The following is a 14,883-nucleotide window of genomic DNA, read 5'->3' on the forward strand; positions in this document are numbered from 1 at the left end:
ATTATCATCCCCATGGGGATTGAGAAAATGACTTGCTCAAGATCACAAAGCTAGTAGGCACTAAGTCAAAGGTCCTTAAATTGGAGTCCATGGACAAGGAGTCTTGGATGGGAAAAAATTACATCTTTATTTTCATTAACCTCAAATTTATCATTTCCTTCTACTAGAAATGAAGGTAACAAAAATCATTCTGAGATGGGTTTATAGGCTTCATTAGACTGCCAAAGGTGTCCATGACACAAAAAAAAAGGTTAAAGAAATATGAAACATAGCTAATATTACTAGCCATTATATTAAAAAAAATTTCCTCTGTTCTAGAGTCAGGATTTCAATACAGGTCTCCTAATTCCCAGTCCACCATTCTTTCCACTACAAGAGAAGATATTTCTAATTTCAGAGATTTTCTTTTAAGTCAAATTATAGTATGCATTTGCCTCTCATTGACAAATAGGAAACATAGCTAATACACTAACCATAATAAAAAAACAATTTTCAGAATATACTAATGCATTTCTTCCACCAAATTCATCCAACTTGGAAGCCTACCTGAATTGCCTAATAGGTAAAATTAAATAAACCATGAATTGAATACTAATTTAAATTTTCCATCCTCAGTGACTTCAATGCTAGGAAATATTTGCTTATACTTGAAGCTAATGTTGCTCATTATGAAGCTAAATCAATAAATGTACTTTTCCCACTAAGTATAAAACAAAAATTTAAAAATGTTCATTTTAATAAAATATATTTTTTACAAAAAGGAAATGCAAAATAATCTGTAAAATAATGTAAAATTGGCCATATTACCTAACATATTAAATCTAAGAGAAATCCCACCCATTCTTTATACCTGGCATAAAATTAGATATCTACACTTATCTCAATCCAATATCAGATTTATCAGACAATAGTTACAGCAAACCTGGCTGGAGATTTTATCTACAGGGGCTTTTTAGTCTACTCCACCTCTCCTTGTGTCCTCCTTTCCAGTTGAGCCTTAGTGTTGGTCTGCTACATCTTAATTCTGAAACTGTATTTCACAATGAAAATTCCATCAATGTGATTCAAGTGCATTCTTTTAGCATCATTAAGTTGGGAATAAAATAGCAAGCGCTAAATAAAAAGTTAATTCTTAGCAAATGACAAAAACAAGTAGTTTAAGACTTTACTATTTCCAAAAGCAAAGTTCTCATAAAATTATAAATTGAAGCCAGTATTGAGTATCTTTAGCCATAAAGCATACTTCTACATACCTCAAGAAAAAAATTGACCAAGTAGGGATCTTGTTTTAATTTTGCACACACTATACAGAGAAACTGAATTTCTTCATTTTCAGTTGGAGTTGCAAGAACTTCACCACAAAGTCTGATTAATTTCTGTTTAAAAAAAAGAATTCTTTTGTATAATTCATATAAATAATAACTAAATTAAGGCAAGGATTTTTTGATACTTCAAATTTGTAGAAGATGCATATACCACATGTTATGTAGATAGGGAAAATATTCTTATTTTCTAATGTATTTCTTAGTATCTCCAATATTTCAAACAATGAACTTTAACACAGTATCTTATAAATAACTGGAACTCAAATATTTGATTATACCTAAACATTTCCTTTTAAAGAAAAGTTTTTGTGTTGTTAGAACCTTTAGGAAAAGATTTAAAATAATTTCTGTATCAAACCAAATAAAAAATATTTTTATATTAAAGGGGGGTAAAATACCTGCACTGGTCTATGTACATTAATGTGTGGAAGTAGTGGCTGTCGAATTCTTCCTAAAAGTTTGGTATAGAAAGCCAACACCTGCTGTTTCATTCCTGGAGGACACTACAGACACAAGAAAAAGAGAAATTGACAATAAAAATATATTTAACCCCAAAGTGAAGAGATGGCTAAAAGAATTTTCATTAATTTATTGCCTTTTCAAAATCACAACATGTAATTAGATATTAAAATATAAGAATTAAAATATCAATCATCAAAGTTTATATTCTGGAAATAAAATTCTGTATCAGACTACATGGTTTGTGAAGTTAAAGACTTGTAATTACTGAAAGTTTGTTGACAAGATAATGTTGAAATCTAAGTTTAGTACAAGCAAAGTCAGGTTATATATATTCTAAGTGTTGATCTTATATTTCACAATATAAGAGGTTTCTACTCAATAATGGCTGGAAACTTCCCAATGTGTAAATAGATATAAACAAATGGGATTCTATGGGACAAATTGTATCTTTAACTGTACTGATTTAACTGTACTCGATTTAATAATTTGTAAAATAGTATGCACTATATTTTTTATAGCTAGTGAAGATTTTAATAAAGTTTTTGAAATATAAACATGAACTACTAGCTAAAAATTAAAAGACATTGAGGACTGACACTATGAAATTAAATGGATAAGGAATTAACAATGAAGTTATATTAGTCACATCTCCTATAATCAACACTAATTATAACGCCTTTCAATGAGCATTTTCTAAGCATTAAAAATTATGTATCAGGAAAGAATGCGAACTATAACTTTAGTCACAAAAATATTTGTTCCATAATTCACATGTTGCTCTCATTTCATGCTACTACATATGTGTTATCATGAATTTACAAATATACCAGTGCAGCTGAAGAATCACTATCTTTATCCAGTACTTTTATTTAAAAAAAAACAAAAACAAAACAAAACAGTGAAAAGTGAGTTGCAGAGCATCTGGTATACTAGGAAGAAATAAAAATTGAATGAATAATTGAGAACTTAATAAGACAAGATACTTAGTAATGTCTATCCATACATATACATATAAATCATACACATATATAATATACAATCACTAACAATTTTAGAGAATTTAAATTTATAATGCTTAGAAAAGACATGTTTAAAGAAAATTTACTTCTCTATCTGCTTATCTGAATATCATTCATATAGAATCTGATTAAAAAATTTTATTCTTATTTATTTATATTTATTTATTTATATTTATTTTCTATTTTTATTTATTGCTGGAAGAGAAGAGAGATATCATCTAGTACCCAAGCCATTATTTGAAAGGTGAGGAAACTAAAAGCTAGATTATCCTAATTGGTGTTGGTGAGTCAGCCAGTGCAAAAGTACGTGAATCAATATATATAGCCAGACCCCAGACCACGTTTCCCATCCCATTATACTGTCTACCCTGGCCATCTCCTCCCTCCAGGCCACAGGACCTCATGAGATCATAAAGTGGGAGATTTAACCCCCTTGGCTCTAGCAGTTCCACCCTGAGGCTCAATTTATCCTGATTGGTGTGTCACGTGATCCACTATAATTAGTTGGTCCTAAACCATGTTTCACACTCCACTGTCCATCTTGTGACCATCTATCTGCACTTCTATCCAACCTACTTGATTATTTGTTAGAATTTTATTTGTTATTCAAATATTATTTATGTATTATTTGTTATTCAAAAGTTTTGAAATGAATGACCTCTGCTCACTAAGGAAAACATATAGTCTACACAAATAAATGACTTAATTTTAGCAAGCTTGATACCTAGTCACTCCATATTCTGATTTCAAAGTATTCATAGAGTTTCATAAAATGCATCAGAACAGAATGAGTTAAGAACTTACATCAGCTTTCCCTAATGTGTACAATGTTTCCAAGATCTTGTGATGAAGTAAATATTCCATGCAAGGCCCAGTCTCTCCAAAGTCTAGTTCATTTTCTTCTTGTATCAAGATATCTAGCATCTGTTCCAGATGAGATGGAATGTTTGTATCTGTCACTGGAGCTTTATCATCTAAAGAGTAAAAATAGTATCCACCAAACTTATATATTAAAATATATTTGTATTTTTAATCACATAGATTATGAAATACCTCTATTTTCTTACTACTATTTGGACTCTATAAAATGTGGATAAATCCACATAATAATTTGTTTTCTCATTAAAAATAATACTTTTTGCCATAATCCTGTTCAAAGAATCTATTCAATATTCTATTTAAATCTTGTTCATCCAAAATAACCAACAAGGAACTTCTTTTGCACTTATCTTACTTGTATATTTCTCTGTGTCTGCTTTATCTCCAACTAATTATAAAGCCAACAAGGCCCTGTGTATCTTTTTTATGTCTGTATCTCCAGTAGTACAATGCACCATAGTAGGTGTTTAATAAATCATTCTCAAATTATATAGAATTGCAGTGTATTTGCCATAAGAAAACATGATTATAGAAGGAAATAGCAACATCAGTTCAACACTTCCAAAAATAACAAATAAAATGTTTAATTTAACCATAATTTGGAAAACCTGACTTTTAAGAAGAAAACTGGCTGGCTGAGAGTACCCTTGGGGTCAGGGTTGGGGAGAAGAGGGGAGTAAAGTTGGGGAGGAGAGGAAGGTATAGAGAATAAAGTGAATACCATTGGGTTCTTTCCTGATTCTGTGATTGGGTTATCATGTGATATTGGGAAAGTCAATTTATCCTACCTGGTCATCATCTCTTCATGTGTGGGTTTTATTTTTTTTTTAAATAAAGGAGGAAACAAAAGAAAACCCTTTTAAGTTAACAACAATCTTTTGATTAGACTTTTCAAATTTGCCGTTAAGGCATAGTAAACATTACAGATTTTTTCCCAGTATTCCCCCACCCCCACTTTTATACTCATATTATTGAATTTGGTAAGGAAAATGTGTTTTCCCCTTTTTAATCCAACCTATTTTTTTGGGGGGGGGCTAGGTAATGGGATTAAGTGACTTGCCCAGGGTCACACTGCTAATAAGTGTCAAATATCTGAGGCCAGATTTGAACCCAGGGTCTCCTGACTCCAGGGCCAGTGCTTTATCCACTGTGCCACCTAACTAGATGCCCTCAATCCAATCTGATTTTATATTATAACAACAGATTAAACAATGAGCTAGACCCAGAATTTAATAAGAGGCAGAAAATGACCTAAATGACATCTGGGAAACTGTATAACAATTTCAATTATCTTAAGCTTTTAATACCAATACTCTTGCGGTATGTTATATACTGAAAATTACAAAATGCCAAACATATCCATTATGGCATAGGGATGATAAGTGCAGTGGGACAAGTACTGGATTTACAGTCAAAGGACCTGGTTTCAAAAAAGGGGTTTTTTACTTATTACCTGTAGACTCATGTTCAACAACATTTATAGCAGTTCTTTTTGCAACAGCAAAGAACCAGAACACAAGGGGGTGCCCATTAAATGGAGAATGGTTAAACAAATTATGATGTATGAAAGTAATAGAATACTACTATACTTTAAGAAATGACGAGAGATGGCTTCAGAGAAACCTGCCAAGCTTGTAATGAATAGATGCAAAATAAGTAGAATAAGTAGAACAATTTATTCAATAATAGCAATATTGTAAAAACAAACAACTTTGAAAGACACAAGAACCATGATGATGATTCCAGACGTCCAATGATAAAGTATGTTACCCACCTCCTGACTGACAAGTAACGGACTCACCATCAAAAATGAGACATATTTTCGGTCATGGCTGAAACGGGATTTTTTTTGCTTGACTATTTACTATAATGGTCTTGTTTTTCTTATTCCATTTGAGGGAGAGAAAATAAATTTTTATTGGAAAAAACATATTTAAAAAAATACATACTATTGATCTGACTATAGTTAAATTGTTTCACCTCTTGAGGCTTAAACTGGAAGGAGTTAATAGGATCATAGAATTAAGAACTAGAAGAGACCTGACCTTAAGAGGTCATCTAACTCAACCCTTAAGTGCCCCCTCCTAAATGCACTGATCCACTCAGGTGCTACTGCCATAACATTCCTCTCCCTACAAAAATAGATCCTTTGTATTTTGCTTATATGTGTACATCTCATTTTCCTCCAATAGAATATAAGGTCCCTGGAGGCAAGGGCTGTTTCATTTTTCTCTTTGTGTGTCCAGTGCCTAGCATAGTCCTTGGCAGTAAATAAATGCTTACTGATCAACTGACTGATACAATATTTTTTTAAATTTTGATTTGAAAATTATTCATGAATTTTCCACAAATTCACCAGATCATAATGAGTATTCAAAATATTTATCATTAAGAAAAAAATACTACTAGAATGTCTCCTTAATGATGAAAAATGAATGAAAAGAAATTAACTTAAAGTGTGTCATGTTAAATGTGTTTTCCTCAATGGTGCTGGGGGTGGGAATTCAAGAGCTAAGAACAGTTATCAGGAAAGGTAGCACCCTTTAATAAACATTTCTGCAAATTTCTACTATTCAGATTGAACAGAAAAGGATGTAAAAAATTAGGTCTGACACTAAAGGACACATTTCCAATTACAGAGAATAAAAAAATGAAGGATGACATTGTCTACTATTTGCTTTTGCTATGTTAAGACACTTTCTAAAATGTGAATCAAAGCAGAATAAGTTGTTTTAAAAAAAAAAAAACCTTTTGGGGGGAACGTATGTAATGAAAAGAGATCCCAGCATTTCATAAACCTAGCTTTTCTTCATATACAATTTCTGTACCCAATTCAAAAATTACCTGAAGTCTCTATGTAGTAATGGGTAATTGCCTTCCAGTGATAAACAAAATCTTCTTGTAAAGGAAGAGAAGGTGCAAGCTACAAAGAAACAAAAAGAAATATCTCATGATGTAGAAAACAGCATTATTTTATTTTCCATAGAATGAAAAAGAATTCTAGTCTATTTACATATAACATTTTATAAAATACCCATTTTTAAATGCCTTTTGCTCTAGGTCAGGTATTAAAAGTGAACCATAAAAAAGTCTAAACAAAGAGAACAGAAATAAAATTTGTACAGAAGATAGAAAATATAAATTATCAACACAAGGATCACAATTTAGCATTACTGTTAGACCATTATCTTTTCTTGGTATGGTTTAAAAAAATTTTTTTATTCATCTACTGGTAAAGATGTGCCATGTTTTTATCAAAGAAAACGGTTAACTCATCCTCATTTCGCCAATATTTATTTTTAAACTAAAACTCATATCAATATTTAGTATCAGAAGAATGAAACTATATCAAGGGAACTTTCTACTTTGGACTTTAAAACATAAAGCAGTACTATTTCCACATCAACAGAAAAGAATATATAAAGCCAACTAAGTAAGCAGATTAAAGGTAACACTTTCAGAGACATTTAAAACTAAGTCTTTCCCATTTTGTGCTGTACTAGATATTAAATGAATATCACTTATTTTAGCAAATTGTCATTTTAGAAATATACTTATGTTACTTTATGTCACAATTTTATATTTCAAAAGGATATTTTCTAGTTCTATTTTGAAATTTATTTCAAGGCATTATAAGGATCCAAATTGCATATTTTCTTTCTTTTTTTTTTTTGATGAGGCAATTGGGGTTAAGTGACTTGCCCAGTCTGGGTAACACAGCTAGTAACTGTTAAGTGTCTGAGGCTGGATTAGAACTCAGGTCCTCCTGACTCCAAGGCTGATGTTCTATCCACTGCACCACCAAGCGGCCCTAAAACTGCATATTTTCAAGCTTCACACAAGACAGCTACATAATCTCATATTTCTACTAACAAAGAGAGAAGGAACAAAACAGTTTGGACTAAAGAACAACTCATCCAAGTATGTTAGCAATATAGTTTATATTACATAATTACGTGATATATTGTGATTCTGAGAAATAATTTATCACATTTTTATTATTTTTACTTTTTATTTTATCATTTTAATAAAGGCAGAGAGCCTGTCAGATCTGACCTAGAAAGAACAGACTTGATAGCTAGAAATTTAAGACTGATAGTGACTCATTATACTATGTCATCCTGAACACAGGACCCAAAATTTCATACTATTTCTGTTATTATTTTTAGGGAAGCTAATAAGTATAAGAATTGCCAGAGGGGACTTGAAATTGGAAATGCCAATGCCTAAACAAATGCTAGACTAAACAGGATGTAAATATCCAACTATTTCCCCATGTTTCCAAGTAAAAGAAGAAAACATGCTTTTAACAAATTATATTGGGTTATTCACACATATAAGTACATAGATACACACATTTTTATCCGTGTGTGTGTGTGTGTGTGTGTGTGTGTGTGTGTGTGTGTGTGTTTTCTTATAGGAGAAGCAGTAGAGTATAATGGATGGAAAAGCTGGTTTCAATCCTTACCTGGCTCTCTAAGACCATAAATTACAAATATAGCCTAGACCTGCATTGGTAGAAGGAGTTTCCTTATCAGGGAATTTCCCATATCAATGAACTTTTAGGACCAGTCCCTAGGCCTACTGCTATTCATATGCCACTCAACAAAGTAGCATACCTATTTGTGACCTTTTTATTATTTTAAAATCACTTAGTATGAATATAAGACTGAAAGGACCCCTACGGACCAATTTCTATGCCAAAGAGATGGATCATAATAATACATTACATTTATGTAGTGTTTTAAAGTTTGTAAAGTACTTTACATAATTTATCTCATTTGATTCTTACAACAACCCATCTCTGTGAAGTGTTATTATTATCTTTAATAACTGGGAACTGTGGCTCAGAAGAGGTAAATGACTTGCCCAGCATCCTATGGCTAGTAAATTTCTGAGGCAGGACTTGAATACAGCACCATCCAAAGAAACCCTGCAAGTTAACCTTACAGATAATCTAACAAAAAAAGCAGGACTTGCAAATGAATTGGATTAGAGTGAGGGCTGTGCAAAGCTACCAGGCTCACTTTCTCCTCCAGGGCCATCTGAGTCCACGTTTTGATGGCTGAAACCTACCTAGTTATCTCAGGCAGAGGTCAAGTGAGCCTCTTTTCACTCAGGCTCCTATTGATAGGACAACATTAAGTCCCTGGCAAGCACCACTTAATGGTTACTTTTCAGGCTCTCCTGGTTCAGAGTGAATGTAAATACTAATTGTTTCTCTTTTGGCCAGCATAAGGGTCTTCCCCATCCCAGTTGATTCTTTTAGGTGTCATCCCTTGGCTCACTTCTTAAAAAGGCCTATTCTCTGAATGGGCCTTGTCTCACTCAAAGTGAGAACCTGAAAAGACTTTTAGCTTAAAAAGGCCACTGCATCCTGGGCCATCTCCAGTTGCCCAGATCTATATCCACTTACTATACTGCACTCCTCTGGAGGAGAAAGTGAGGCTGGTTACTTTGCACAGCCCTCCCTCACTCTAATGCAATTCATTTGCAAGTCATGTCATCATCTTCCTGAAGTTATGGTCCCCTTTGAAAAAGAGAGACAAATCACAACAAAAAGTAGGTCTTAAAAATATTTGCCCATAATGCACAACTTCTATTATCTTTCGCCATGCCTTTTCTTTTTTCTCCTTCCTACTTCCTCTCCTAACATTAGTGATCTAAAAGAAAATAAATCTATTCAATAGAAAGATGATTTCTACAAAATCTTTTTTTAAGTCATTAAAATCCTTTAAAAGAAAAACATGCACTTGGGAATGGTGCAAATAAATGTAAGGAAGATTGAGGATAATATGAGGAACATTAAGTGTGAGACAAATATGGGAAAGACAGAAAGAGAAAAGAGCAGTAAACTGGGAAAAATTAATGGTAAGACAAGCCATTCTTAAATCTTGTTTTAGGCTGACACCTACTTTTAGAAAGATTTTTTTCTTCAAAATGTGCATATCTCCCTAAATAATTTCAGTTTCATCAGAAATATAAGTTGTGTGACAGATTTCAAAATTTAGTAGCTAATACAGAAGACATATCTAGGTTATTCTTAAAGATTTAGTCCTTTTGTTTCATTTTTAAATCTTCAGAGAGATTTAGATTTAGAAACAGATTTAGAAAGAACGATAGTTGAATCAAAGGAAGTAGCAGCTGTCCCAGATCATTTTAACAATGCAACTCTCAATTTTTTTTATTTTTTAATTTTTTTTTTTTTACCAGATGGGCAACTGAGAAATAAAGAGTTCAAGACTAGGCTTCAGCTATAAATCTAATCAACATGGACCATGTGTTTGCTTTGTAAATACCCCTCTCCTAAGAATGAGATTTGAAATAAGAAACTTAATTTTAAACAGGAAGTTAAAAAGGTCCAAGTAACAGTTTGTTTTCAATTTTCAAATAAGGGTTTAGTAAGACGACTCCCTAGTCAATCTACCTATCCATTGCTAATCCCCTTTAGACTAAGGGTAGTACATTTTGTTTTGCAACTTGACTACACTGATCATATATCATAGTTATCTATGAGGTGTCTAATGTGATCTCCTCCCTCTCAGAACTGTCTGTTTGAATGCAAGAGTAGTAAATTAGAATTGTGGAATCAATCACTGCACAGAAACTTTAAGTCTTCCACTAAAAAATAAGGTGTGATTAAGAAGATATCTTATTTTAGAGTTTTTCTTTATCCTATCAACTTCCAAACATGAGGGCTAATGGTGGGGAATCTTATATAACCTTTCCTTAAAAAAAAAAAAAAAAAAAAAAAAGGTTTCCCTCAGGGTAATAAACACATTCTTGGCTTTGATAACAAGCACATATGTTTAATACCAAAGTTAAATAACCTATCCTGACCAAACAGTTCTTAAAAAAATAAAATCATTCCTACCTTTCTTTTCCTTAGTGCTATTATCTTTTCCCCCTAACCCTTAATGTTCCTTCTCTCTCTGAAAATACTGTCAATACCCTAAGGCCTAGATCAAATCTACAATCTGTTGAAGGTCCTCACTAACTACTCCAGTCAATGATTTCTCTCCTGCTCTAATACTTATTGTCTGTAGCAATCATATGACATGCTTCCTTATATTATAATTGAATTGTGTTGATAATATGTCATCTCCTCAGTAAGATAATAAAAACCTTAAAGGCAAGGGCCATTGGTTATGCTGCTGTTTAACCTCCACAGCACAATTTTTTATCCACATGTTATAAAATGGTTCTGGGGTGGAGTTATAAACATATTTAAGACAGAACAAAATATTGTATTATGAATTTGACTTTTTAAATCCTTGTTGATGTTCAGTCATTTTAGCTGTATCCAACTTTTCATTACCTCATTTGGGGTTTTCTTGGCAAAGATACTGGAGTGATTTGCTATTTTTTCCTTCTTCAACTCATTTTATAGATGAGGAAACTGAAGTAAACAGAGTCTTGTGTCTGAGGCCGGATTTGAATTCAGGTCTTCCAGACCCTGGACTCCAGGCCCTACTCTCTATCCACTGTGGGACCTAGCTACCCTTTTAAATCCTAAACTAATAATTCTGGAGATTATTCACCTCAAAAATCTCTTCTTACCTAGTTGGAAGGAAACAAGATTTTACATAAAAACTGAAAGTAAACATGATTATCCCCCTTCATAATGTGTTGGGGATATTACCCTATATGGGGAAACATACTCCTTAACACTGGAATTAGACTAGCAAGGAATTTAAGGCAAAAGAAGGCAATTTATTTCCCATTTAGTTGCTTCAAATGATATAGTCCCCAAATCATCTAAAAACACATCTCAGATGTGTGGCATGTAACCCTGATCTGTTTACTGGCAATAAACAAAGGCTTACAGTTGTATAATGGATGATTTTTACTGGTTCACAGAAGCTAGTTAAAACTGAAGAGGGCTAGTTGGAATTCTGTTAAAAGAATTTTTCTTTGTCCATGGATTATTTTTTCCCCAAGATATGAATTTCTCACCTAAATCCAAAATAGGATATCTTATTGCAAATTTTAATATAATGATCTTTGCAAATATCTTAGTTGCAACGAAGATAAAATTAAATAAGAAACCTTCACTAAACAAGCAAAATTTCCAGTTCCAAACTGTTTTAATGCATGTTCACAAATTGCTTGATAATGCTAATGATTCAGCAAACAGGAGAAAAATAAGTTGCAAGAGATGGCATAGAATGAAGAAACCTGGAAAGCAATAATATCAAAAAGGCTAAAAATGATTTAAAAATTATTCAGTACAATCACTGGAAGAAAAACAATACCATTTTCCACTAGTCTTCATGAAACCCCTATAATTATACATTTGGAAAGCTGCATTCAGACTGAATCACATATCAGAGAGAAACCACAATCAACAGAATGAGCTAAGAATAAAGACTTTTATGAGGAAAAAATATTCTAAGAGTTAAATTAATGCAGTTTGGATTTAAAAGATGACTATGGAAGAAAGTGAACTAAATATAGTGAACACAATGAAGACTCAAATTAAGATTTAATACAATATTTCACCAGAGGCTGGATAGAGAGAAAGAACCTAGCTCAAAACCAGGAAGACCTGATTTCAATATGTCTTCTGACACATATTGGCTGTGTGACCCTAGGCAAGTCACTTTACTTTCTCAGGGCTCTAGAAACTCTTAAGGCTATAAGTTTTCAGAGAAGATGATGAAATATAGTAGTAGAGGGAGTTTCCTCTTTCAAGAATTCCCTATATTACTGAAATCACCATTCCAGTCCCTATTTCTTATCCTAGGTTAATAGGATAAAATTTTAAAAGTGCAAAGTTGTTCAGTCTACAAAGAAGCAAATTCTAATAAAATCCAGTATCATAGGAAAGTAAACAGAAGAGACAACACTGGCTCAAAACATTAATACTAAACTAATAGAAGTTTTACAAAATGTTTACATTCATAGGACCACATTAGTTCCTAAAATCATAGGGGAAAAGGACTGTTGATTTTTATAAATAACCTGAAGGAAACCAAAGAACTCAATATCATAGAGATAGTCTATGGATGCCAACATTTGCAATTATAGAAGTTAAGATAAATAAAGGCAGAAAACTTGGGCCTTAGGATAGACTCAAATTTTATTGGGAAAAGGGGGAAGAAAGGTTGTCTTCTACCCTTTCCAAATATAACTGCTATATATAGCATCCTTAAAAGATGATTTGAAACAATGACAGATCTCTTATTTCCAATGACCTAGAATAATTAACCATAATAAATAAAAACTTTTAAAAATCCTTGCTATTCTAAATTGACGAAATTTTAATTATCTTTGGAAGGATCATGTTAATTAACTGCCTAAGTGAGGTGAACACAGAAAACTAATATATGTACACTATACCTGAGTTTTAAAATCTATCCTATCTTCTCTAGCTTCAATGCCATTCTTAACTGCTGAAAGTTTCCCTCCTTGCTAACCTCATATTGTACAAGTTTTCCCACAGTGCTTCCAATAGAGCTAAAATCAACAACTGTCAATTTAAACTCTCACTTGACAAAAGTATGCTTTTTTAAAAAATTTTATTTTGTTAATAACCCAATAAAGGGATTATAGCTATTGGAAAGATGACATTGATAATTAAATAGCCTGCCATATGATAAACTCAAGAATTATGAATACTATTTTTTACAAAATGAACATGGAACTAGACTATTAAAAACTATTTCAAGTTGTGGGAAATTAATCTAAACGTTATCAGCTTTAAAATAAGGCAAAAATATTAAAAAAAAATAACAAGGCACTGTTACATTTTTCTGTTCATTTACCTACTTCCCTCTTCCTATTTATTTCAGAGTATCATATGTGTGTATGTGTGTGTGTCTGAAATTCTGAAATAGTAAACAGAATTGCTGGATAAAAGAAAAGATCCAGGAAAGGCAGAAGACAAGGAATGAAACAGATGGCATTGGTGAAAGCTCGGGTATTGTTTAAATCCATACTTCATTAATACCCCGCTCCCCACCCCAAGCCCCATTTCAGAAAAGCGAAAATCAATCAAGTGCACCTAAGGGCCTGGAAAAAAAGAAAAACGCAAAGAGCCAGTAGGGGCTTATGAAAGGAGCCGTTCTCAACTGGGCCCAGAAAGGTCGAGGAGCACAGCGAAGAAACACCTCCTTCTTCCTTTCAAGAAAACCAAAACAACCCCTGGGGGTCCGGTTCTTTGTTGTGTTTGGGCTCGGGCTTTTTCTAGGGGAGGGCTAACGGTCCAGGAAGCCCAGGGGTGGGGGGCCCCTGCCCGGGCCCAGGTGTCAGGAGGCCCACCTCCGCTTAGAAGGAGGAGTAGAGTGGGGGGCCCCTGGCTGCGCCCCACCCCCCGCCGTGCTTGACGCAGAGACCCCAGACCCGCAGCGCCGGGCTCGGGACTACGAGCCAGAGTCACCCTCTTCTCCTTCCTCCTGCCCCCGCCATGACTAGGACCAGAGGCACCAACCCCGGGGAGGCCGGGATGGACTCCGGCCCCTCCAGGGCGTCCTCTCCGCCTCCAGGAGGCCTCCCTAGCCGAGCCCGCGACCCTCGCGGGGACCCCGGGCCGTTCCCCCGAGTCCCGGGCCCGCCAGGTAGGCCCTGCGGGGATCCCCGGCCTGCCATGCTGCCCGCGACCCCGCGGCCTTACCGCCTCCACGGCGTGCTGCAGGATGGACGTGAACTTGGAGAACATCCTGTCCCGGGACTGCAGCAGCTTCTCCCGGGACGACCTGGAGAGCTCTTCGATCCGCCGCCGCCGCCCCTGCTGCGGCTGCCGGGGCCGCTCCAGAGTGAAGGCCGGTGCGGCGCGGGGCGCGGGGCGGGACGAACGGAGCGAGGGAGGGAGGAGGGAGAGGGCGCGGGCGGCGGGGCCCAGAGGGGCGGCCGGGGAGCCGTGCGGCTGGGGGGCACTCGGGACGGCCGCCGGGGTACCCCCTGAGGCTCCGACTGGGCAGACACCGTGGCACTGCGCTGACACCGCTCTCCTTCCGCCCGCCGCCGCCGCCGCCGCCGCCGCTCCGCCCTCCCACGCCGCCAGGGGGCGCGGCCGAGGCTTCTCCGCCCCGCCCCTCCGGCCCCGGGAAGGAAGGGAAGGCGGGGAGGGGGGGAGGGGGGGAGGGGAGAGAGGAGGCCCGGGGCTAGCCCAAGATGCTGTGTGCGGATCTGTGAAAGAAGAACCGACCCAGCTTCGTAGGAGGCTCACGCAGGTCTAGCGAATTTATTCTTTTTTC

At 35.4% G+C, this 14,883-nt stretch overlaps 1 protein-coding gene across 3 annotated transcripts in view; it reads right to left on the reverse strand.

The window, feature by feature from the left end:
- The window catches only part of FAM160B1 (family with sequence similarity 160 member B1), a 44,161-nt gene extending 29,724 nt beyond the window's left edge, over window positions 1-14,437 (reverse strand). For all 3 annotated transcript variants that reach the window (XM_027852056.1, XM_027852055.1, XM_027852057.1), the window contains exons 1-5: window positions 14,301-14,437; window positions 6,530-6,608; window positions 3,611-3,780; window positions 1,724-1,828; window positions 1,254-1,376 (exon numbers count right to left, since the gene is read on the reverse strand). In XM_027852056.1, coding sequence (XP_027707857.1) covers window positions 1,254-1,376; window positions 1,724-1,828; window positions 3,611-3,780; window positions 6,530-6,608; window positions 14,301-14,345 — 522 coding nt within the window. In that variant the 5' untranslated portion in view covers window positions 14,346-14,437. The remainder of the gene's footprint in view (window positions 1-1,253; window positions 1,377-1,723; window positions 1,829-3,610; window positions 3,781-6,529; window positions 6,609-14,300) is intronic.
- Window positions 14,438-14,883: the final 446 nt, after the last annotated feature.

Source organism: Vombatus ursinus, unplaced genomic scaffold, assembly GCF_900497805.2.
Source record: "Vombatus ursinus unplaced genomic scaffold, bare-nosed wombat genome assembly UNPS02009205.1, whole genome shotgun sequence".
NCBI lineage: Eukaryota > Metazoa > Chordata > Mammalia > Diprotodontia > Vombatidae > Vombatus > Vombatus ursinus.